The sequence below is a fragment of the Brassica napus genome, chromosome C1 (genome assembly GCF_020379485.1).
Source record: "Brassica napus cultivar Da-Ae chromosome C1, Da-Ae, whole genome shotgun sequence".
Lineage (NCBI taxonomy): Eukaryota > Viridiplantae > Streptophyta > Magnoliopsida > Brassicales > Brassicaceae > Brassica > Brassica napus.
In genome coordinates this window covers 17,695,744-17,718,777 of record NC_063444.1, presented here as the reverse complement: position 1 = coordinate 17,718,777, position 23,034 = coordinate 17,695,744, and the positions used below count along the sequence as shown (strand labels likewise).

The 23,034-nt window shown below is 37.2% G+C and overlaps 2 protein-coding genes and 1 long non-coding RNA gene across 4 annotated transcripts in view; 2 read left to right on the top strand and 1 right to left on the bottom strand.

Annotated features, from left to right (window-relative positions):
* Nucleotides 1–2,796: 2,796 nt before the first annotated feature.
* LOC125579857 lies at nt 2,797–3,525 on the bottom strand. The gene has a single exon (XM_048743738.1). It carries the CDS (start codon nt 3,523–3,525, stop codon nt 2,797–2,799), a length of 729 nt encoding a protein of 242 aa, XP_048599695.1.
* Nucleotides 3,526–10,386: 6,861 nt separating this feature from the next.
* LOC106446440 (leucine-rich repeat extensin-like protein 3) overlaps nt 10,387–23,034 on the top strand; it is a 38,934-nt gene continuing 26,286 nt past the window's right edge. The window contains exons 1-3 of one of the 2 annotated variants that reach the window (XM_048746240.1): nt 10,387–10,534; nt 10,941–11,022; nt 12,071–12,876. In XM_048746240.1, the coding sequence (XP_048602197.1) occupies nt 10,511–10,534; nt 10,941–11,022; nt 12,071–12,645 (681 nt within the window). In that variant the 5' untranslated portion in view covers nt 10,387–10,510 and the 3' untranslated portion in view covers nt 12,646–12,876. Of the gene's footprint in view, nt 10,535–10,940; nt 11,023–12,070; nt 12,877–23,034 lie in introns of those variants that run through there. The other variant, XM_048746239.1, reaches the window with a different exon arrangement.
* Nucleotides 15,137–16,454, top strand: LOC125580938. The gene is made up of 2 exons (XR_007318656.1): nt 15,137–15,389; nt 15,490–16,454. It is a non-coding gene; the product is annotated as an uncharacterized LOC125580938 (long non-coding RNA).

Below are 23,034 nucleotides of genomic sequence, written 5' to 3'. Positions count from 1 at the left end.
ATATACTACTCGATTATAGGATGCAACGAGTAAAAAATAATTTTTTTAAGAATCCTGATTTTTAGACCGAATCAGTCTAAATCGTCACCGTTGGTGCCCGAGTTACGTTTCTACGGCGATTTTACGGCCCTCGGTGATGAGTTTTCGAACATGGTTGTTTAATGAATTAATGGTTGTTGGGTCATTTTAATTAACTCGCGGCCTATCGGACCCAGTTTCTACGTAAGCCTTAAAAGGTAAGGCTGACGTCAGACAGGCCCAAAGAAGCCTCCTAATCGTCTATTCTTTTTCACTGTCTCTAAGCTAGGGTCTAGGGTTCTCCCACTTCGTCGCTTAACTCTCACCTCAATGTCGCGTATCATTGCAACTCTTTAAATTGATAGAATTTCATAGTCCTACTGAAAACTTGATTAATATAATTTTTCTTTGTTGTTTGTTCTACTTTAATTTCCGAAGTTGTCCACCAAGACATGTACGCCATGGAGGGATTCACTAATTTTCCACTTTAAATCCGAATTAAAACACATTGGTAGTTTCAAGGAGGAGGTGAACAAAATTGTTTACAAAGCCAAAAACTACAGGAACGACCAATGAAAAAGAAACACAGCTTTTTGGATGGACTAAGAGGGTTCGCATAGATCTGAGATGAGTTCATGGAGATACATTTTTTATTTCTGTTAAATTATCTCGCCTTGACCATTTTTAAAGGTTATGTATATTTTCCTGCTCTATGTCTAATAAAAGGTTTCACTATTGTTTGGGGTTTCTAAACTGTGGTAGATAATTATTTTCTTATACTTGCACAGCTTGCGGATTTACTGGATAGCTAATGAGGATGTAAATTAGTCAGCGTATCAGATGTTTAATCTCAGCGGATATGTGGGTCTCTGTCCGACATATTCATCGGGAAAATGTTGCTAGACGTCAAATTCATGAAGATAAATTGGAAACTATTTTAGACGTTCACATAAGATGTGAAATATCAACACATAAGAAATCATCGGTTATTCTCATATCAATCTAATCGATCTATTATAATATAGATTATATACAACACGGAAAAACAAAAGTTAAAAAAAAAATCTCATACATAAGACTACATAATGCATCAATAACGTACCTGGCGCGCGGGGACTATGCCCCTAGTACTATTAAATGAGCGAATGCTCTTTTTCCTTTGTATTTAATTATATCGACTAAGTATTAGGTAATAAGGTAAACTTTCTTAATCAATAAAATGAGTTTATTATATTTTAGAACCAAATAATTTTATTTCAAACTTAATTACATGTGTTTATTACCAGAAAATTTTAAAAACGGTCCACAAACATATGCTCTTTTTCTTTTGTATTTAATGAAAAGGTTGTCAAAATAATTATGCACTTTGGAAATGTGGATAAGAATTTAGTATTCTTCTCACGTATAAAAGAATTGATGATGATGTTTGTTCTGTTGGTTTCTTAGTGTTTATACTATAAGCTAGACAAACTAGGATAGAAATATTTATTTAAAAACTTATATTTTTATATTATAAAATCTGATTATTTCTGCGGGTCTGGTTTAATTCGGATTGGATTTTTGCGGGTCTGGTTCGGGTTTGGATTCACATAACCTATTTAATTTTTTTTCTAAAATTAAAGTTTTTATATACTTTAAATTTTTAAAATAAAATAAAAATAATATATAACATATAAATTTGAATAATATATGCCAAAATACTTAAACTTAATATAAAAATTGGTTTAGCTTAAATATTTGGATAGAAAACCAATAGATATTTTAAGTATTTTAGGTATTTTAAGTATCGTTTAGATATTTTAAACATGTACTTATAAATATTTGTATATATTTCCAAGTATTTTGGACAACTTAAAAACATCATATAGATTTTGTATATATTTTTAGATATTAAACTAATTAATTTATTTAAGTATATAAATCTTGTTTGAATATATTCGGATATCCGAAATATTTCAGATCGGGTTCATTATGGGGCTCTAGATACCAAAATTTTGGACTCATTCGGATATCTAACCAATTTTGGTTAAAGTTCAATACTATTTTTTGGATTGGCTTTGGTTTGGTTTTTTGGATTCAAATTGTTTTGCCCAACCCTATATTTTTATTGCTGCAAAATTTTAAACGAAAATGATGATGGTTCATATTGATTTTGGGTATGAAATAATTTTTAAACCAAAACACATTTTACTATGTACGTGACTCATTTAGTTAATCATTAAAAACTGTTCTATGCACATTTAAAGAAAACAATGGGCTGAACTTAAAAACGCTACCATTTCAGATTGTCAATCGACACTTTCAAATATGCTATGTCGGTGTTGTGAAGAATAGAAAGGGGGGTTAGGGTTAGGAAATCAAATTTTTTGTGCAATTGATGTCTCGAAAAGTGATTTCAATAGCTTCTAAATAAATCTTAGTTATATCGATCTCTTGTAAGATTTTTGAACAATATTAATTAATAAAATCTTACATTTGCTAGAGTAATGAATTGGTTCTCAAGTAATATATAAGAAATTAAAGTGACTTGTTTTTTTGCACTTGATAATTAGTGTTCATATTCAAAGTAAAACAAAATAAGCACATATGTGAATATCATATTAGAAGAATTTACTTGGACTCACTTCAAGAAATAATGAAAATCTTATATAAAATGAGATGTGACTTTTTTTTTTTGATGAAATTTTAAATTTATTGATCATCGCTAAAAGAATATATGAAAATATTTACAACTATGAGTAGTTCATACAACTACCTCTGAAAAAGAATTTGAAAACTCTAATGTGCAGTGTCATGAGCTGCAAACCACCTGATCATTAAACCTTGCAGTCGCGGGTTGAGAGTGTACTTTGTACATGAGATGCGATTCCTAACTATTTTATCAATCAAATTTGCAAGCTGCTCAACTGTCTTATTGCTAGTACCGTGCTTCCTATCGTTGTGTTCACGCCAGATGAAGTAAATGGTGACTTGCAGGACCAGTCGGAGGAGTATGAAAGTCAGGCGGTCATATGATCTAGACAGCACTGTAGACAGAGTGATGTCCCAGTCTGGATCCGGATCAGTCCCAAACAAATTCCCTACCATCTTCAGCCAAAGAGTGAAAGTATAAGGACACACAAAGAAAAGGTGGTCTCTAGTCTCGTCTGGTTCACCACAGTAGAGGCAATGTTGCGGTTGACCCCACCGTCGAGAACGATGACCAGTGGCGAGCCTATCCTTAACCGCAAGCCAAGTGATGAAAGCAAAGCGAGGAACACCTTGAGGGAACCAAACAATTTTGCTCCAAAGTACAGTCTCCTTGTGCACCATGATTTGATCCCAAGTTTCAGAAGAATTAAACTTAGTGCCATAATCATTAGCACCACGCTTCCATAAAACTTCATCCCTTCCATCCGTTAGCGTTAACTGAAACGTTCGTATCTCTATTACCAAGCTTTGGATATGTCTGTCACGACATCTGCAGAATCTCCATTGACCCTCTCTAAAGACATCACAAATCCTCATATCTCTACTGATGCCCAACTTTTGTGTACCAAGTTCCCTAGCAATCTCAATAAGTCTTCCTTAAGGAAACCACAGATCAGTCCAGAACCTTGCAGTGGCGCCATCCTTAACATCCATCAGAAGGAAGTTTTTTGCCAGAGATCGATACTTCAGCAACTTGCGCCACGCCCATGAACCCTAACCCGTGTCTTTTGCATCCCATAAGGTCTCACCTCGCAAGAGATACCTCTTCACCCAAATGACCCAAAGCGAATCAGACTGGACAAATAAGCGCCATATAAGCTTTTGAGTGAACACCGTACTGACCTCCTGAATGCATAAGCTTTAGAGTGAACACCGTACTGACCTCCTGAATGCGGCGAATACCTAGACCTCCCTCAGCATAAGGACAACACACATCTTCCCAAGCAATTTTTGCCTTTGACGTTATATTTGGCGAACAACTCCAGAGGAATGCAGAGCACATGCTCTCAACCTCGTCGATACAGCTCTGCGGAAGACATAAAGCAGCACACCAGAAATTTTTGATGCTTGCTATGACTGACTTGATAAGAGTCAACCTTCCCGTATATGAGAGGGCCTTCCTCGTCCATGATAAAATCCGGTTCCTGATCCTCATTATCAGAGGCTCATAATCGCTTCTAGTCATGACTTTAGTAGTGAGAGGGAGTCCAAGATACTTGATAGGCAACGCAGAGGTGGATAAACCCGAGCCTGCTGCTGCATCCTCAAGAACGAGCTTCCCTCTTCCTGCTGCAAAGACCGTGGATTTGGCTACATTAATTCTCAAACCCGACATTACAGCAAACTCCTTGAACACTTAGAGAGTACCAAGAAGCGAATCTGGTGTTCCATCATTGAAGACAACTATATCGTCTGCAAAACTCAAATGTGACAGATTAACTTCTTGGCACTGAGGATGAAACCCAATATGGCCTGCCGAGACTGCTTTGTTGATGAGTTTGGACAGAACGTTACTGACGATGACGTAGAGATAAGGAGAGAGGGATCACCATTGTCTTATTCCTCTGATGCTCGTAAAAAAAACCTCTAGCTCTCCATTGACAGAAACTGAAAAGGTTGCAGTTTCTATACATTTCATTATCCAGGTTACAAAGATATCTGGATAGTTCATCGCACGAAGAGTACTCTCGATGAAAGACCATCTTACTGTATCAAAAGCTTTGGAGATGTCCAGTTTAATAGCAAATCTGGAGGAGACCGATGGCTTATGGTAGTCTTTAACAAGCTCCATAGCTAAGAGGACGTTTTCCAGGAGTAATCTGCCCTCCACAAAAGCGCATTTGTTCAGTTCTATAGCTTCCGGGAGAGTGGCTTTGAGTCTTCTAGCAAGGATCTTGGAGATAACCTTATAGATGACGTTGCAGCAAGCAATAGGTCTGAAGTCGGTCATCTTCTCAGCATCAGTAGTTTTCGGAATCAGCGACAGCAGGGTGGCGTTGACACTATGAGGCATGAAGCCGAAGAGGAAAAAAGACTAGATAGCTATGATGAGATCCTTTCCAATCACTGGCCAAGCTGCTTTATAGAACTCCATTGGGTACCCATCAGGTCCCGGCGCTTTGTTTGCAGGCATGGGAAACAACACCTCTTTAATTTCTGAGGCCTCCACCGGTATAGTAAGGATGACTCTATCTTCATTTGAGCAATGATAGTCAACAAGATCACTAATATAGTCAGGAGAGACATCTGAAGTGAGCGGAGGAGAGCCGTTGAGGAAGTTCTCAAAGTGAGCAGCAGCCTCTAGTTTGATGTCAGACGGAAAGGTGAGAATTCTGCCATCTTCGATGACTATACGCCTGATAGTGTTCCTCACATTACGACTTTGGGTGACTTTATGGAAAAACCGTGAGTTCCTGTCTCCAAGACCCAACCACTGCACCCTGGACTTCTGATAATAAATATGCTCCTCAATACCCGATATGTGATGCCAGTGCTCCCAAGCATCAGACGCAGCTTCAAAAGTGGAGGTTTGGGGGTTCTGCATAGCTTTAGTTTGTTTCGCACACAAGTCCTCATAAGCATGTTTCACATGACTGGGTAAATCGCCACACATATTACGGTTTAAACCACGCATCTCCGATTTTAGAGCTTTCAATTTATCCTGGAATCTCCGAAGAGCAGTGCGAGAATGGAACAGGGGCGCAGTCTCATTCCAAACCCTATCAACAACTTCAAGAAAGCGGGGATTCGAGGCTGTGTGGTTGAAAATTGTAAAAGGCTTTGCGTTCCCTTGCGGCACCTCGCGGAGCTGTATGTGCATTCGTAAGTGATCAGACACGCCACTTGATTCAAAAGTAACAAAGGAGTTCGGAAGGGCACTGATCCAACAGCTGTTGATCATAACACGGTCCAACTTCTTACTAATAGGATTCTCATCTTGACAGTTTGTCCAAGTAAAAGAAGGGCCAACTTGAGCTAAATCCATCATATCGCAGTTTCGCACTACATTTTGGAACTCTCTGATTGAGCTCCTATCCGCAGCATTTTTCATGAGGCGAGAATGCTCCGTAGAGGATAAAGCGACATTAAAATCACCCTGGATGATCCAAGGGTTAGTATCTCCTGCCACTGATCCAACAATAACCTCCATCTCATTCCAAAGCTCCCTTCTCTCCATCCTACAGTTTGATGCGTAGATGAAGGAATATAGAAAAGTGTCACCAGATGCTTTGTATCTAACCCAAACTGTAATCATTTGCATACTCGTAGAGACCGGTATAACTTCCACTTCATCGGACCAACAAACCCAAATCCTTCCGAGCCTATGATTGGAGTAGTTGTTTACACAACTCCAGCCCGGGAAAGTAGTATCAAATATCTTTTTAAAATTTTCCTCTTGCACTCTAGTTTCCAGCAAGCACCCAAAAGACAATTTTGCAGCATTGACCCAATAATTAACTGCCTTTTATTTACGTGGCTTATTGAACCCACGTATGTTCCAAGCGAAGATTGACGACATCAGTGCTTCCTAGAGGAAGCTTTCCTTGCTTGACTATTAGCCTTTTTCTGTTGAGTCACAGCCTGAACCAAATCTCTCGAGTTAGCTATCCCTCGCTTAGCACCTCTGCCTTTATTTCGCTGAGAGCCTCCCTGTCGCTGAACTGTCACTGATGTTTTCTCATTTGTGACCACAACCACTGGTAAGCTTCCCACGTTTAGACTAGCAGAATCAGCTACCTCCACTTCCTCAGTCTCCTCATCTTCTTCTATCTCTCCTTCTTCACAGATATCCTGAAGAGATTGAAAACCATTAGGAGAGATGCAATCATTGCTGATGTTCTGTACTTTACGAGGAGATGCTGGAGGGCTACTCTGACCCGAAACTAGAGACCAAGAGTTACTTTCTGGAGCCAAACTATAGTTTGAAACCGTCTGATCTACCTCCGCCTTGGAGCTACCTTCACCAGAGAGACTAGCCTTTCCAGTCATAGACTCCAGGTCTTCCATTAGTTTTGTAACAATCTCATAAGGGGATTTCTCCGTAGTGTCCTTTGTCTAAAAACCCTCCAGTACAACGAAGTCATTCGCCACCACTATAGCCTGCTCAATCACCACATTGGCCTGCTTTGCCGCCTCTACGTTGGCCTTTGGAGCTGAGCAATCCTTCTCAACATGTCCCCATTTAGAGCAAGAGAGACAGCGAGGAGGTAGCCAGGGGTAGGTAATGGAAACAACAACATCAGAGCCATCTCTCCCTTTGAAGTTGATCTTGGTAGGCAGTGGTTTAGTTAGGTCAACCTCCACCAGCACACGAGCAACATCCAAGCGGACACAATGTTCTGTATTAGGGTGAAGTTTAATGAACTTCCCAGAAGTTCTAGACAAAAAGCTCAAGCCTTTCTTGGAGTAGAGATAACCGGGTACATTCATCAAGTCAACCCACAATGGCATTGCAGAGAGATCTGGAGGGGAACAAGCCGTTTCAGGAGTCCATTCACCCAACATTAGCGGAACATCGGAGATGTGCCAAAACTTTCGCTTCAAGATCCTGTTACGGATCCCTGCATCCTCAATCCTGAATAGTACCGTTGTTTTTCCTATGAACTGAACATCAATCTTGGTCTTCTTCAGAGGAGAAGCCCAAATCCTGTTAACTGTCGCGTGAATCGATCCAATGTGGGGAGCATCATTCATGAAATACCCTACAATGAAACTAGTCCACAATAGCTCAGCCTCTTCCATTAACGACATTAGAACTTCCACTTCTGCAACACCGTCTTTCACCACAATCTCAGGATACTCCTCCGATCTTGAGGATCCACCGACTAGAACATCAGAGTACGAAACTTCTGGACATGTTCCTTCCACTTCAAGCGCTTTCAGAACAGGAGAGGGGTTCTCCTTTTCTTTTGGGGCACTGTCTCCACCTGCGCCTCCTGCGCTATTCTGTCGAACACCCAGATCCGGCGCCTCCTGCGCAGTACGATCTTGGTCGGATGGGTTTGGGGAATCGTCGCCGCCGTCGTCTGTCATTATGTTCTTCGATTTTATTGTTTGATGAGACGTGACTTGTGTTTATATAAAGTTAACAAATTAAATTAAAATCTATATAAAATTCATGATAATTATCTTAAACATATATTTACTTAAACACATATTTATCCTAAACATAAATAATTATAATTTCAAATTTATATATTAATTATTCAAATATCAAATTGGGTAAAAAGGTAAATTCACATTAATGAAAGTGTAGTTTTGAAAAAAAAAATAAAGACGGTGTATTTTTCAAATTTCGAATCTTAAATAGGGTATTTTGCAAATTATTCCTTATTTTAAATATGATTTAGAAGACATACATAACTGCCACATATGATGAGTTTTTTTTTTAATTAATACAAATTTAAAGTTCTAATTTTTTAAAAGATTCTCGATTAATATATAGGGGATACGAAATCATATCTCTTTTCCTATGAGATGATTAAGCATGTGATGTATTGTAGAAGTTGGAGTAGTTGGATTAGTGGATAGTGGTGCTGGAGAAACAATTACAGATCTCCAAATAACAGCAAATAAGAGAAACAAGGAGTTGCGTTGAAGGAGCAAATGGTTGAAATAGCCGCCGGCTCAATACTTTTATTTTAACTTTTCGCTAGATTTCGATCCACGCAACCGCGCAGATTTTTGTTTTCATTTATTTGTATATAAATATTTTTTTTTTCAATTCTAAATTGGTATATATTATAATATATATGTGTCTATCAAGTTTTAAAACATAATAAGTTTACTGTATATTTTTTTTCATTGAATATATTGTTTCAAACTTTCACATGTATTTGTATCTTCTTCTATATATATATATATTTTTCGGATTATTATTTTATTATTAAAATCATAAATATATATATAAAGATTAGTAAAATATTGTTTTATTGTCATATTCAAAGATATTGTAAAATTTCACAAATTTAAAAAGTTTTTTAAAAATTAAACTTTTCGCTTCATAGATTTATATTATAGAGTAAATAATTAAACATTTAGCTTTTGTTTAATTTTTAAATAAACTATATAGTTTAAAATTTGTTTTCATTGGTTTAAGGTAGTAAATATTAATCATTGTTAGATAATATGATTTTTGTTATTTAAAAAAAATCTTTCTAATTTTAAAAGTTAACATCAATAAATATTTAAATATTTAGCATATAGAGTTATAGTATTACAACATTGAATTATATCTATTTAATTTATACTATCTATAAATCCATTGGATCATCTATTGTTTAAATCCAATTATTGATAGCCCAATAAAAATTTCTGGTATGCCCAAAATTTAAATGATAAGATTAGATATTAAATGTAACATGACTTTCTATGAATATGTCCATTAGATCCATTTTTTTTAAAAATCACACATTAATCAAGGCTGTGATATCTGTTTTAATATATAAGATGTTAATTAATTTAACTAAACTAAAAAGAAACATTAGAAGAGAAGTAAATATAAAATGGCAAAAGAAAATAAGAAAGAAAAATTGATTAGTAGGAGTGGGCAAAATCTTGGTAAATTTTTATTTAATTTGTAATTTGTTTCAGTTTGAATCAAAACGTCCGGATATCCGTAATGGTACAAAGTAAAACAAATACACAAATACTAATATTTTTAGGAATGAATATCAGATTCGATTCGTTATATGCATATATATAGATATATTTAAAAAAATTATATATATAAATTATATAAATATTCCTAAGTTTTGCAATATTTTATTTATAAATTTACAATTTTATTTATTAGAGTTTGAAAAATAAAATAAAATTTATTTCTGTAAAAAACAATATTGTTCTATAATATTTCTGGATTTTTATTATTTATTTAATTTGTATGAATCAAACAAGATATCCGTTTAAAAAAATTGGATATGGATACTGGATATTCGAGTAGCCATAAATCAAATCAAATAGGCTAATTGATTATTCGGATGAAACGGATTGGATCACAAATACTTCCAAAAACCTTGATATTTGATTCTTATCTACCCATATCAATGGCAACTCTGAAAGCTGGATGTAAAAAGAGTTTTTTTTCTCCTTTTCGGTGATACATTTTTTTGTTGAACACCTTTCAGTGATACGTTATTGTACACTAATTACGAGCAAAAAAGAAATGATAAAGTTTTTGATTTAAATAAAGAATGGATGCCAAATTGACAACTGCATACGCGTGCAGCATATCATTGGTTGAGTAAGGTTTGAGTGTGAGTGTTTGTGTGTGTCAGGGGCGGAGGGAGTGTATGGGGAGTGGGGTCAGCTGACCCCACTATTTTTTAATTTTTTTTTGTTTTTGTTAAAAAAAAATTATTTTGACCCCATTTAATAATAAATTTTGACCCCATAAAATTATTTTGACCCCAGTGTAAATTGATCCTGGCTCCGCCACTGGTGTGTGTGTGTTATAAAAAGCTACACTAATCATCAGTAGACTCTAAGCCACCGCCAGAACTCAGTTCTCTGTTCTAAAGCCATGGCCGAGAAGGGCAAGAAAAAGGTCTTTCTTCGTTTCTTTTTATCTTCTTGGTTTGTTCTTCTTTCGGTAGACAGAGAAAGTTGTGTGGGTCTTTAGAGTTTACATCTTGTGGGAGCTTTTGATACTTATTTTTCTGCTCATTTCTTGTTTTCTGTTATTATATTGTGTAGGTTTTTGTATATATGGGATATGTATGTTTTGTGTGGATTAAAAAGAAATTCGATCGTATTAAATAAAGTTTTTAACTTTATGGAAGTTATAAGAAGAATCTATGTTTCTTTCTTAACTTTTGTGTGTCAGAGATCGAACCAGTTCTTCTGCCTCTTTCTTCTGCAGTGATTAGATCTTTAGAAACGTCCAATCCAAGTGTATGTTGTCACTTTACGGCAGAACCTGACTTTTAGTGATGTCGATATCCATTAAACAGGTAACTATGATGAAGTTGAAGGTGGATCTTGATTGTGCCAAGTGTTACAAGAAGGTCAAGAAGGTTCTTTGCAAGATCCCTCGTGAGTTCCGTCTCTCTTCTTTTTTTTTTATCTTAGATTCTGTTGAATTATATTGTTTGTTTGATCTGATTTGATTGGTGAGGAAATGGATCGAGAGGTTGATTGTTTGTAATTTTTGTTTTAGTTTTCGGTTTTTGCTTTTGTAAAAATCATTTTTTATCCAATCAAGTTTTATCGTGTAGTTTTTGTTTTGTAAAAACCACTTCATTTGCCAATCAAATTTTTAAACAAATAGATTCCCTAAGGGAAACTAGTTTTTCAAAATTTCAACCAATTTGTGAAGAAAAGCTAAAAACCAACTTTTGTGGATTTTCAATATAAAAACGAATTTTGTTTATTTTGTATAAAATACTATATTTTAATTAATTAATAATTATGTAAATAATATTTTCATAAAGATAAAATTCCCATACAATTTGTTTTTTTATCATTTAACATTAATGTAAAATAATTTATGTGTTTCATATATGTAAATAAATATAGATAATTTTAGTATTAGTTGTAGCCAATTAATTCTTAATATCTATAAATAAATTATTGAATAATATTATTATACATAATAAACAACAACTAAAAATTATAAAATTTAAAATATTTTATCAATACAATTTATTATATTAATTTGAAAAATAGCCATTCAAGTTCTAAAAAACGAAAAATATTTTATGTAATAAAATTTATAAATAGTTTCAAAATTTTAAAATATTTTAATTTTTATAATTTATAGATATTTTATTAATTATATTTAAGTATAACACTTAAAATAAAATAATTTAAAACATGGTGATGTTTTTAATTTAAATATCAGCCACTATATTTTGATAAATTTTAATGGTAATTTTAAAAAAATATTATTTTAAAACAATGTATTGCTTATTTTATAAAAAAAACTAAGAATAAACCAAAACCAAAATCTAAAAACCAAAAACCAAAATCTAAAAGTTAAAAACCAAAAACCAAAATTTAAAAACCAAAAACTAAAACCAAAATCTAATGGAAACAATCATCAACTGAGTGGATAATGACTTGTGTGATTGGGGAACAAGAGAAATCAGAGACCAATGGTTCGATGAAAAGTCCAACATAGTCATCATCAAGACAGTTTGCTGCAGCCCTGAGAGGATCATGGACAAACTCTGTTCTAAAGGTGGCGGCTCTATTAAGACCATTGAGATCATCGAGCCACCCAAGCCACCACCACCACCACCGGTAGGGCCGAAGCAGCCAGGACCGACACCACCGGCTGTGCCGAAGCAGCCAGGACCGACACCACCACCGGTGGTTCCGAAGCAGCCAGGACCGACACCACCACCGGTGGTTCCGAAGCAGCCAGGACCGACACCACCGGCTGTGCCAAAGCAGCCAGGACCGCTACCACAGCCGGTGCCGATGATGCCGCAAGGGCAGCCCGTAGCAATGTGTTGTTGGCCATACTACGACGGTTGTGGAGGTGGACCAGCGTTCTATGGATACGGAATGCTGCTGCCACAACCATACGAGTACTATGGCCGACCAGTCTGCGATTGCTGGGGAGGTGGCCCACCACCTGGTTACCGACCATGCCATCTCACCAGATGCAATTTCTTCAGCGAAGAAAACCCACAAAGCTGCTCCATCATGTGATATATGACTCATCTTCCTTTTCAATCTTTTAAAATCTTTATTTTCCTTCGAATCTTTCCTTTTCCAATAGAAATAATAAAACAATGTTATCTAGATGTTTACGTGTAATGTTGTGTAAGAGAGGAATAAGGAAGGAAGGATCGTATTTTGTAGATTTTGTAATTGGTAGCCATTTCCATCTTGTAAATGTAAACATTATGCAAATAAAAATAAACTGTTTCATTCCTTAGATATTATGGGTTTGATTGGATGAAGCTGTGGCTTGTTATTTTTTGCTCTAAGATGTAGGCTTTAAATTTTTAGCTTTGGCTTTAATTTATTTTGGTGTAGAAATTTTTTCTGAGCACTAAATAAAAGCTCTAGAGAAAGTGATTTTTAAAGCTAGCATATTTCCTTTTTAATGTTTTGGCTTTGGATTCAATTTTAAAAATAAAAGCATAATTACTTTTAAAAATGTCTGTAGAAATTAAAAATCTGTCTACAACTTCTAAAATAAAAACATGATTGCTTTATAAGATGGTTCTAGAAACTAAAAAGGCTGTCCACAGCTTCTACAGACACTACCAATCACCCCCATAAACCAAAATAGTATTTCCGTTTATCAATTATCTATTTTATGTGTTGCGCCGGTGATTGAACAAATTATTTCATCCAAATAAGTGTTGGTGGGATATATATTGGGATGTTAAGAAGTTTGTGATGAATCATGCATAAGAAGCAACTTAATCTCAATTCAAGATGAGATGATTCCTATTACCCAAAACCCAATATTCTTTAGTTGATTTTTATAAAAGTATTACAAAATCGTTTATATAAAATTTCATTTTCATAGTTTCTTTCAAATTCAAGTCTAGTTCACCTTTTTGAACTATTTTCTTACATATTTGACTAAAAATTGTTTTAATATTTTTTCACATCTTTTGACTATTTTATTTATAATCTAAGTTTTTTTTCGCGATACTTCTAAATTGTTAAATTGTTCAACTTAAATAGTATATGAATTCTTGCATTTTACATTTTTATGTTTGTTTTATTTCGCTCTAAATTCAATTTTAAATTAATAATAGTTATTTAATTGTATATATTTCAAATACATATTTTACTATTTTCTACTTAATTTATTTGCATAAATTAGAAATTAATTTTACTGTAGCATGGAGTTTATACTATTCTTTTCTTTTTTTTTGAACACATAAATTTATACTATTATATAGTAGGTTTTTATTGTATGAAGCAGAAGGTTATCAAAACAAAGTTGAGCAAAGTATGTTGGGGTTGTTTTTCTTCTTTAATTAATCATAAACTTAGTATCACTTGTGTATATACTTGAATCATCTTATTTAAAAAGGATCTGAATTTAATCATAAACAAATGCATTGAGAGAAAAAAATCTCCAATAAGGCACTTAGACCATGATTAACCCGGGTTCTTAGAGTGGAGTTCTTAGCTTAGGTTAAGAACCGTTTCTTAGCTTTTAACTCAGAAAAGCTAAGAACCGGCTCTTAAATAAGAGATATAAGAACCGACTTTTAGCCAAAAAGTGTAAAAAAAAAAATAAGTGTCAAATCATAAATTAAGAATCCTAAATTAAGAACCCGGTTAATCATGCTCTTAGGAGCATTGTTTCACGTTTACATCAACATTTTAAAATCGTTTGGTGCTTGTGTGTGGAGGCGTGTTAGGAATGAACTCAATCACTCCACTGATACTGTATAATACAAGATTACTTAGATACCAATTAAGGCCCCTTATCAAAGCTAAGAGAGTTTGTGAAGAACAAATCCCCTAGACTATATTTGCGAAGTGATTTTGCCACATGTCCTTTCTACAATTAATTTCACAAAACAAATATGACATGACTACTGAAATTGATGACATGTCTTATAGCTTAATATGACATGGACAATTGCATTTAATGTTAATTTATATTTTTGGTAAAATTTTTAAAATATGGTAATAACTCATATATTACATTTAATGTCAATTTATATTTTTGGAAATTTTTTTAGAATATGGGAATAACTCATAAATCATCATTAAAATAAATATATTCAAATATGACATTATAAATTTCGAAATATAATTTAATTATATATTTTTAAATTATACAATTTTATTACTAAAATTTTCAAAAATGTATACAATTTTTTAAGAAAATTATAAAAATTTAATCGTAAAATCATTATTTTCTTATATATCTACAAATTTTATAAATATTGTTTAATTTTTGGTAATTATGCAACTTTTACAAATTTATTTATTATATTTAATTAAAATAAATAGATAGAAAAATATATCTAAGATTATAATTTCAAATATATACATGCATATTTTTAAATATAATTTTTATGTTTAATTAAGTCAAATTTATATTAAAATATTGATACGAAAAAGAAAATTTACAATATTAATAAAATTTATTTTTAAATATAATTTATATTTATCTGTTAAAAAATACTTTAAATTTTTTTATTGCACATGGTGCAGGAAGACACCTAGTTAATAAAACAAAACAAGTTACAACCGTTTCTTTTCTTCTTCGTTCTTCTCCCAACTCATGCTTAAATACAAAACTAAATAAACAAACTAACTACCACGTGAACATGTGCAACTAGCACATCCACTACACCCTCCACTAAACAAAACATAAATTAAGATAAACGTTTGACTCATTATTTTGATCTAAGGCCACGTCATCGTCTTCTCCACATTGTATCTCATCAATACTTGTAGTGGATGTGCTAGTGAGTCAAACATATATATTTATTTAATGCGCTTGTAATTGATTCTGATTTGAACCACTCATCTCTTTCATCCGTGGTCTTCGCTTGTAACTCTTATTAGGTCTGTTTTGGCGGCTCTATCTCTTCCACTGTCACTTTTTCTGTACTGATTCCAATCATCAGCTGTTTGTTATATGCAACGCAAAGAACGCACCGTTTACACCATATTATTGGGTAGTGAAGCACTGAAATAGATGGTTTCATCTCTGATTTTGTTTTTGCCTGACTTTTTTTTTTCTATTTAAATATATTCTCATTAGCTTACCTTGATTGCTTTAACTTGTACTTATTCTTGTCAGGTATTTACCAGAACTTCATATTTAATTATCACAAGAATAGAAGCTCAGATTTTGGGGAATAAGCTTCCCTGTTATTTTTTTTTGTTCAATGTCGATCATGGGATTCTGTATGATTGTATTCTAAAATATGTCTTGCTAAGTATAATGGGAACCGCACAATGTTGTATAATTCTTCCTATTGATAGCTCATATGTATCCTGAATTTCTAGATTTTGAAACTTCATCTAGATGAATATGCAGACATTATCCAAATTCATGCTCCTTGTATACCTTAAGCAATAATGATGCGAGGATTTGAGCACCTAAAATGTGTACACTAAGCTTGCCGGTGAGAAGAAGTGGAAGATTTCAAAAGTCAGAATGAGTTGCTGACCAGTAAGATGTAGATGCAAAGATCAGATGGACGTTCTGATACAGACGTAAATACAGCAGCGAATAGAGCATAGTCTGCAACAGAGAAGTGTACGTGCAGATGAACAAGTCAAGATGAAGATTACGACTTGAAGAATGGATTGCGGACCAAGGCGAAGTTAATGCGAAGACATCTTGGGGAGCAAGCTTGAAGAGATTCACCTTGGAGACGGGAGATCTCACGATGGGAAGTTTCTTAAAGACTTTGGAGAGGTTTTAGGGAACTTACCATATTTGGGTAGATAGTGAATATTGGGTAAATAGGCGTGGATAGCCGACTTGGCTGTATTGTATATATAGTCATACTCGACCTGTGGATTATGGTCGTTGAGAGAATTGTATTCTTAGCATAAGAGTGGAGTTCACTAAGCTTGTAAGCGAGCGAATAACACTAAGGGCTAAGGGGTATAGGTTCTAGAGATCTTGTATTCGATCTTAGGACGTGTGAGGCTAGGGGAGCAAGTCAAGAAGGGTCTTGATCTTGTTCGAGTTCTGTTTAAAAAGAGACTTGTAAGTTCACTTTAAAAGAATACTAGTAATAACACATATCTTTGTAGAGATATTCTCTGGTGTACTATGTGCTTTACTTTGTGGGTTAGTTCTTGCATTTACAAGTGGTATCAGAGCAGTCACCCGTTCGATTATATAACAGGTGAGATCTTGCGAAAGAAATGGAGAACTATCATGAGCTGGTATCAAGCACAAGGGTGATGTTGGATGGATCTAACTATGGACTTTGGAAGTCACAGATAAGATCTATCATTCGAGGGATTGATGCCATGGCGTGGAAGTCTGTGACAACTGAATGGTCAGAGCCAAAGGCTAAGGACGAGAATGGTGTTGAATCCAACAAAGAAGAAGAACATTGGACAGAGACGGAACTCAAGATGGCGAAGTTCAACTCCATAGCACTTTCAGCTATACATGCCAGTGTTACGATGAAGCATTTTGAGCTGATTCAAGGATGTGAGACAGCCAAGAAAGCATGGGAAATACTGCAAACTCACTTCGAAGGAACTTCAAAAGTAACTCATTTCGAAGGAACTTCAAAAGTAAAGAGCTCACGATTGGATTATCTAGCATCCAAGTTTGAAAATCTCAAAATGGGAGAAAATGAGTCAGTTGAAGAATTCAGTTCACAATTCAGTGGCATAGCTCAGGATCCTTGATACTGGGAAAGAAATACAAGGATAAGAAGCTGGTCAAGAAGTTTCTAAGGTGTCTACCATCTAAGTATACCACGTACAAGCAGCTATGTCAGTATCTCTAAACACAGATGAGATAAGCTTTGATGAAGTGGTAGGGATGCTGAGAGCACATGAAATGGAGATTGACGGAGGAAAGAAAGGAAAAGGAGTCGCACTGGTATCACAAGAATCAGATGACAGAGAAGATGACGATGATCTAGTAAGTATGCTAGTCAGACGTTTTGACAAAGTTCTTCGTAGAGCCGAATCAGGTCAGAGAAGAGGAAGTACATCACAATGTGCTGCAGAAGGTGAGAAAGAAACATTTGAGTCAGAAAAGAACGATCATAAAGTGGAGGTTCAATGTCATGAGTGTACGGGGTATGGACACTACAAAACTGAATGTCCAACTGTCCGAAGGAGAGAAATCAAGTGCTACAAGTGCAAAGGAATTGGACACACTCAGCTGGAATGCGTCAATGATCAGAAGAGGAGACGAGAGAAGTCGATGATCGGAATTGATGAGATAGACTCAGAAGAAGATAGTGATGAAGAGGAGCTGGCTAACGTCGTAGCATTCATTGGCATCACAGAGTTCGTGGAAGGGGTAACTGACACTGATGATGATCAGTCAAGCGCAGACGGTGATGATGGAATTGACTACCAAGAACTGTGTCAAACAGTAGTTCAGATTGGTAAGGAGAATCTGTGTCTCAAAAAGGAGAAAAGCTGGTTGGAAGACACGATGATAAATCTCAGAAAAGAACTCGTTGATGAAAGAAAGAATGAGGCAGATACCTCAGATCTGAAGAAGGAGAATGAACAGCTTGTTGTCCAAATTGAAGTACTAGTGAAACATGTGAAAAACGAGAAGGCCCGATCGTCTGACTTAAATGCCAAGCTGGAACATCATTACAAGACTGTCAGGATGCTCACTGGGTCAAAGGAACTTGATAAAATATTGAGTCTGGGAAGACAGGATCAGACTCCTCGAAGTCAAGGATACACTGGGTATGGAAAGAGTGATACAAGACCTATCAAATTTGTCCCAAGCTCCAACTCCGAAGGAAGAACAACAAGTGAAGGTACTACCTTAAAGACTGTTGCTGAGAAAGTTAAGAATCATCAGAAGGTGCTACGATCAGAGACTCAGCAGGAGAAATGATGTTACTACTGTGAAAAACCAGGTCACATCAAGAAGAAATGCTATCACTATCGGGAGAAAGTAAATCAGTTGCTGAGACAAGAAAAGTACGATGGAATGGCTCTCGAAATCAAGTCTGGATCAGGAAATCTGATTTAGGACATACAATAGTGAAAAGCATGGCACTTGTATCAGAAGCAGTGGCATTGGTGTCCGAAGATGAAAATCCATGGTACTTCGACAGTGGATGTTCTCGTCATATGACAGGAGCACGCAAGAATCTCAGAGATATAAAGCCATTGAAAGTTGGAAGAGTCACATTTGGAGATGGAAGCCAAGGAGCGATCAAAGGCAAAGGAAAGACAGTTGAAACCAGACTACCTCTGAAGGATATGTTCTTAGTCAAGGGACTAAAAGCAAACCTAATCAGCATCAGTCAACTATGTGATGAAGGGTTGATGGTCCAATTCACAAGCAGAGATTGCAAAGCTGTGAATGTGGAGAACAGAGTCATGCTCCATGGAGTACGATCTGCTAACAATTGCTATGTATGGCAGAGTGTACAGCAGTGCTTTGTTGAACATGATGAAACAAGTCTGTGGCATCAAAGACTGGGTCACATGAATATGAGGCATATGATTTAACATCATCAGGAAAGGTGCAGTCAGAGGCATTCCTCAGCTGGAGGAAACAGAGAAGACAGTATGCGGACCGTGCAATCAAGGAAAGCATGTCAAAGTCCAACACAAGATGATTCAAGATATTCAGTCAAAGGATATGCTTGGAATGATACACATGGATCTCATGGGTCCTATGCAGACAGAGAGCATAGCAGGGAAGAGGTATGTTCTAGTTCTGGTTGATGATTACACAGGGTTCACATGGGTCAGATTCATTCGTGAAAAGTCTGATACACTGGAAAGCTTCAAGATCTGGGTTCTTCAAGTTACAAATGGGAAGAGAAGACTGAAGCAGATTCACAGTGATCATGGGGGAGAATTCCAGAATGAAGCCATGAGTAACTTCTGTGGACAACACAAAATAGTTCAGCAATTTGCTGCACCCAGAACTCCTCAACAAAATGGAGTGTTAGAAAGGAAGAATCGCACGCTTCAGGAGATGGCGAGAGCTATGATGCATGGTAACAATGTGCAGCAGAGGTTCTGGGCAAAGGCTATTAGCACCGCATGCTACATCATAAACCGTGTATATGTCAAAAGAGGAACTGTCAAGACTCCGTATGAGGTAAAACACCAAATCTCAGCTACTTTCACGTTTTTGGGTGCAAGTGTTACATTCTGAACGACAAAGAGCATCTTGGCAAATTTGATGCAAGAAGTGATGAAAGCATGTTCTTGGGGTACTCAGCAAACAACTCAGCATTCAGAGTCTACAACTTGATGTCCCTGATGATCATGGAGTAGTAAATGTTGTGTTTGATGATGTCACATCAGTTCAATGGGAAAACGATGAGGAACAGAAGACGGATACACCATCGGATGCATCAAAAGATCCATCAAATGAATCAACGAATGGCACATCGCCACCTTCAGAGTTAACTCAGGAGATGAGTACTCCAAATGTTCACAGAAATCATTCATCAAGTGATGTTATTGGCAAGGTGAATGAAGGAAGAAGAACAAGAGGTATGAAGATCAATTTCAGAGAAATGGTGCAGTCTACATGTTTTGTCTCAAATATTGAGCCAAAAGATCACACTGAAACACTCTCGGATGAGTTCTGGATCCAAGCCATGCAGGAGGAACTAGAACAGTTCATCATAAATAATGTATGGGAGTTGGTGAAGAATCCATCTGATGGCCACATAGTTGGGACTAAGTGGATCTTCAAGAACAAGATTGATGAGAATGGAATTGTGGTCAGAAACAAAGCAAGATTAGTGGCCCAGGGGTATTCGCAAATCGAGGGAGTTGATTTTGAAGAAACATTTGCTCCAGTGGCTAGATTGAAATCTATCAGATTGTTCTTTGGTATGGCGTGTATCATGAACTTCACATTGTACCAAATGGATTTTAAGAGTGCATTTCTGAATGGGGTACTGTCTGAAGAAGTATATTTGCATCAGCCTAAGGGTTTTGAAGATGCAACTAATCCTGAGTATGTGTACAAACTCAACAAATCCCTATACGGGTTGAAGCAAGCACCTCGGGAAAGGATGACAAACTTTCTGAGTGACAAAGGCTACATCAGAGGAAGTGTTGACAAAACACTGTTTGTGCTGAAGAATAAAACAGGGATGATGGTGGTTCAGATCTATGTTGACGACATCATCTTTGGAGGAACATCTTAACAACTTGTAGATGCTTTCACTCGAGACATGACTAAAGAGTTTGAAATGAGTATGGTGGGGGAGGTGAAATATTTCCTCGGGTTGCAAATTCAGCAGACAGAGGAAGGTGTTTTCATCTCGCAAAGTACCTATGCAAAGGCACTACTGAAAAGGTTTCAACTGGATCACTGCAAGGAGGTAAAAACTCCGAGGAGCTCTACCAACAAAAGCTTCAAAGATGAGGAGGGTGAACTAGTGGACACGAAGCTGTACAGAGGAATGATCGGGAGCTTACTATACCTTACGGCTAGTCGACCAGATCTAAGTCTGAGCGTGGGGATATGTGCTAGGTATCAAGCAAAACCAAAGAAGTCTCATCTGGAGGCAACTAAGAGAATCATTCGATATGTCAAAAGCACGACTAACCTTGGGATCTACTACTCAAATGGATCGAATGGAAATCTTGCTAGATACTGTGATGCAGACTGGGCTGGAAGTGTAGACGACCGGAAGAGTACTTGTAACATCCGCGATCCTAGATAAGGATCGTCGGGATGGCCATGGTTCGAGGAAACGAACCAGCCGGTCTTAGGACCTTAAGGCTAGCGTTACATGGCCAAGATAGAAGGTTAAGACGTCAGGATGCTGATACTTAACCTTATAAGAGAAAGAAGTCAGCTAGGACAAGCTGTACAGAAGCTGGGAGATGCTTACGGGAAGCTCGATCAACTAGACGTAGCTCGGTCAAGCTCAGCCTAGCTCGTTCCAAGTTAAGTTAGCTCAACCATCTGGACGACTAGCTCACTCAGTTGGGTCAGCTGAGAGCCAGCTCAACTCAGCTCGACAGAGTGTTCGGGTCTCGGGCAGTTGGACCGGGTCTGGGCCGGTGGCGGGCTGGTTGGCCGGCCATGTGGGCTAGGGACTGATGGGTCTTTGGGCAAGTCCGTGGGCTATGTCCAGAAGGCCTGGGTATCTCTTTGGGCTCAGGACCGACCCAAGAAAGGGCAGTTATGGGCGCTGGGGTGCAAGTGGCCAAAGTTGCAACCTTTCGGTCAAGTCATGCCCATTCGCCTAGCAAGTTGTACCTGTTCGTGTGTCAAGTCCTGGCCGTCCATTCTCTATAAATATAGTCCCTCTCTGTCCATTCTGTACAATCAGTTTCGTGAGAAACGAAAGGCAGAGGCCAATTAGAAAGAGAGAGAGAGAGAGATCGGCCAGAAAAGGCTCAGTTGTGGTGGTTTAGTATCTCCGGCAAGGAGAACGGTTTAGGAGAGAGGAGGCCGTGTGGTTATGGATACCCAAGGCATATAGAAAGGTCTGAAGAAGGACTCCAACCCCGTGGTTCAGTCAGATAGGGTCAGTGGGGTGACCACCGACTCATCGGCTAAGACAATCGGACAGTCCGAACCGGTCTAGCTATGGGCGTTTGGATTATGTCATATTCTTCTTATTCTTTTCATCTATTTCTTCTTCTACTCCTCCTGTACATTGGCGTGGCCTTGTTGATATGTTGGGATTTGGTTATAACCGTGGTTCTGATTGAGTAATGCGGTCGCAGTCCATAACCGATGAGTTAGGCGCATGCATGGTCTAAACCGGCCTCAGGTGATCCGATTGGATAGGATCGGTTCTGTTCTGTTCTGAACGGTTGCAACATTTCCGTGAATAGTCACAATGGTTCATGACTTGTGTAGGTTAAGGCGTGGTCTTTTGGCCATAGGCCGGACACACGCACGGACCAGACAGTCCGTACGGGCGGTTAAGTCGAACGGTTGGAACATCTGAATGGGTGCAAGTTGCCAAGGGTCATGAGTTGCCAAGAGGCACGTGTGTCCAAAGGGTACTAGTTCCCAAAGTATGTGAGTTCTAAACGGTGCCAGTGGTTCAAGGCTTAGGCCGAACCAAGTGGACAGTCTGCGGCTGCATAGTCGAACAGACGGACGATTCGTTTAACCGGAGTGTTGTGTCGCAAGGTCGTATCGGTTGCAAGGCAATCCGGTTTGGGCTTGGGCCTTACTCGGTGATATGGATCCAGGCTTTGGGTCGGATCAGGTGTTGGGGTCAAAATCGGTCACGACGGAATCGATGTCCGAAAGTCCTTAGAAAAACCGAATCTCGGTCAAAACTTCAAAAGTCGAGAAAACGAACAGCCGAAACGGATCGCCCGGCAGGCACGGCCGTGTTGCCGGTCGAGTCGCCGATGAGCTCGGCCGTGACACGGGCCAGCTCGCCCGGCGAGCACGGCCGTGTCGCCGGTCAACTCGCCGGCGAGCTC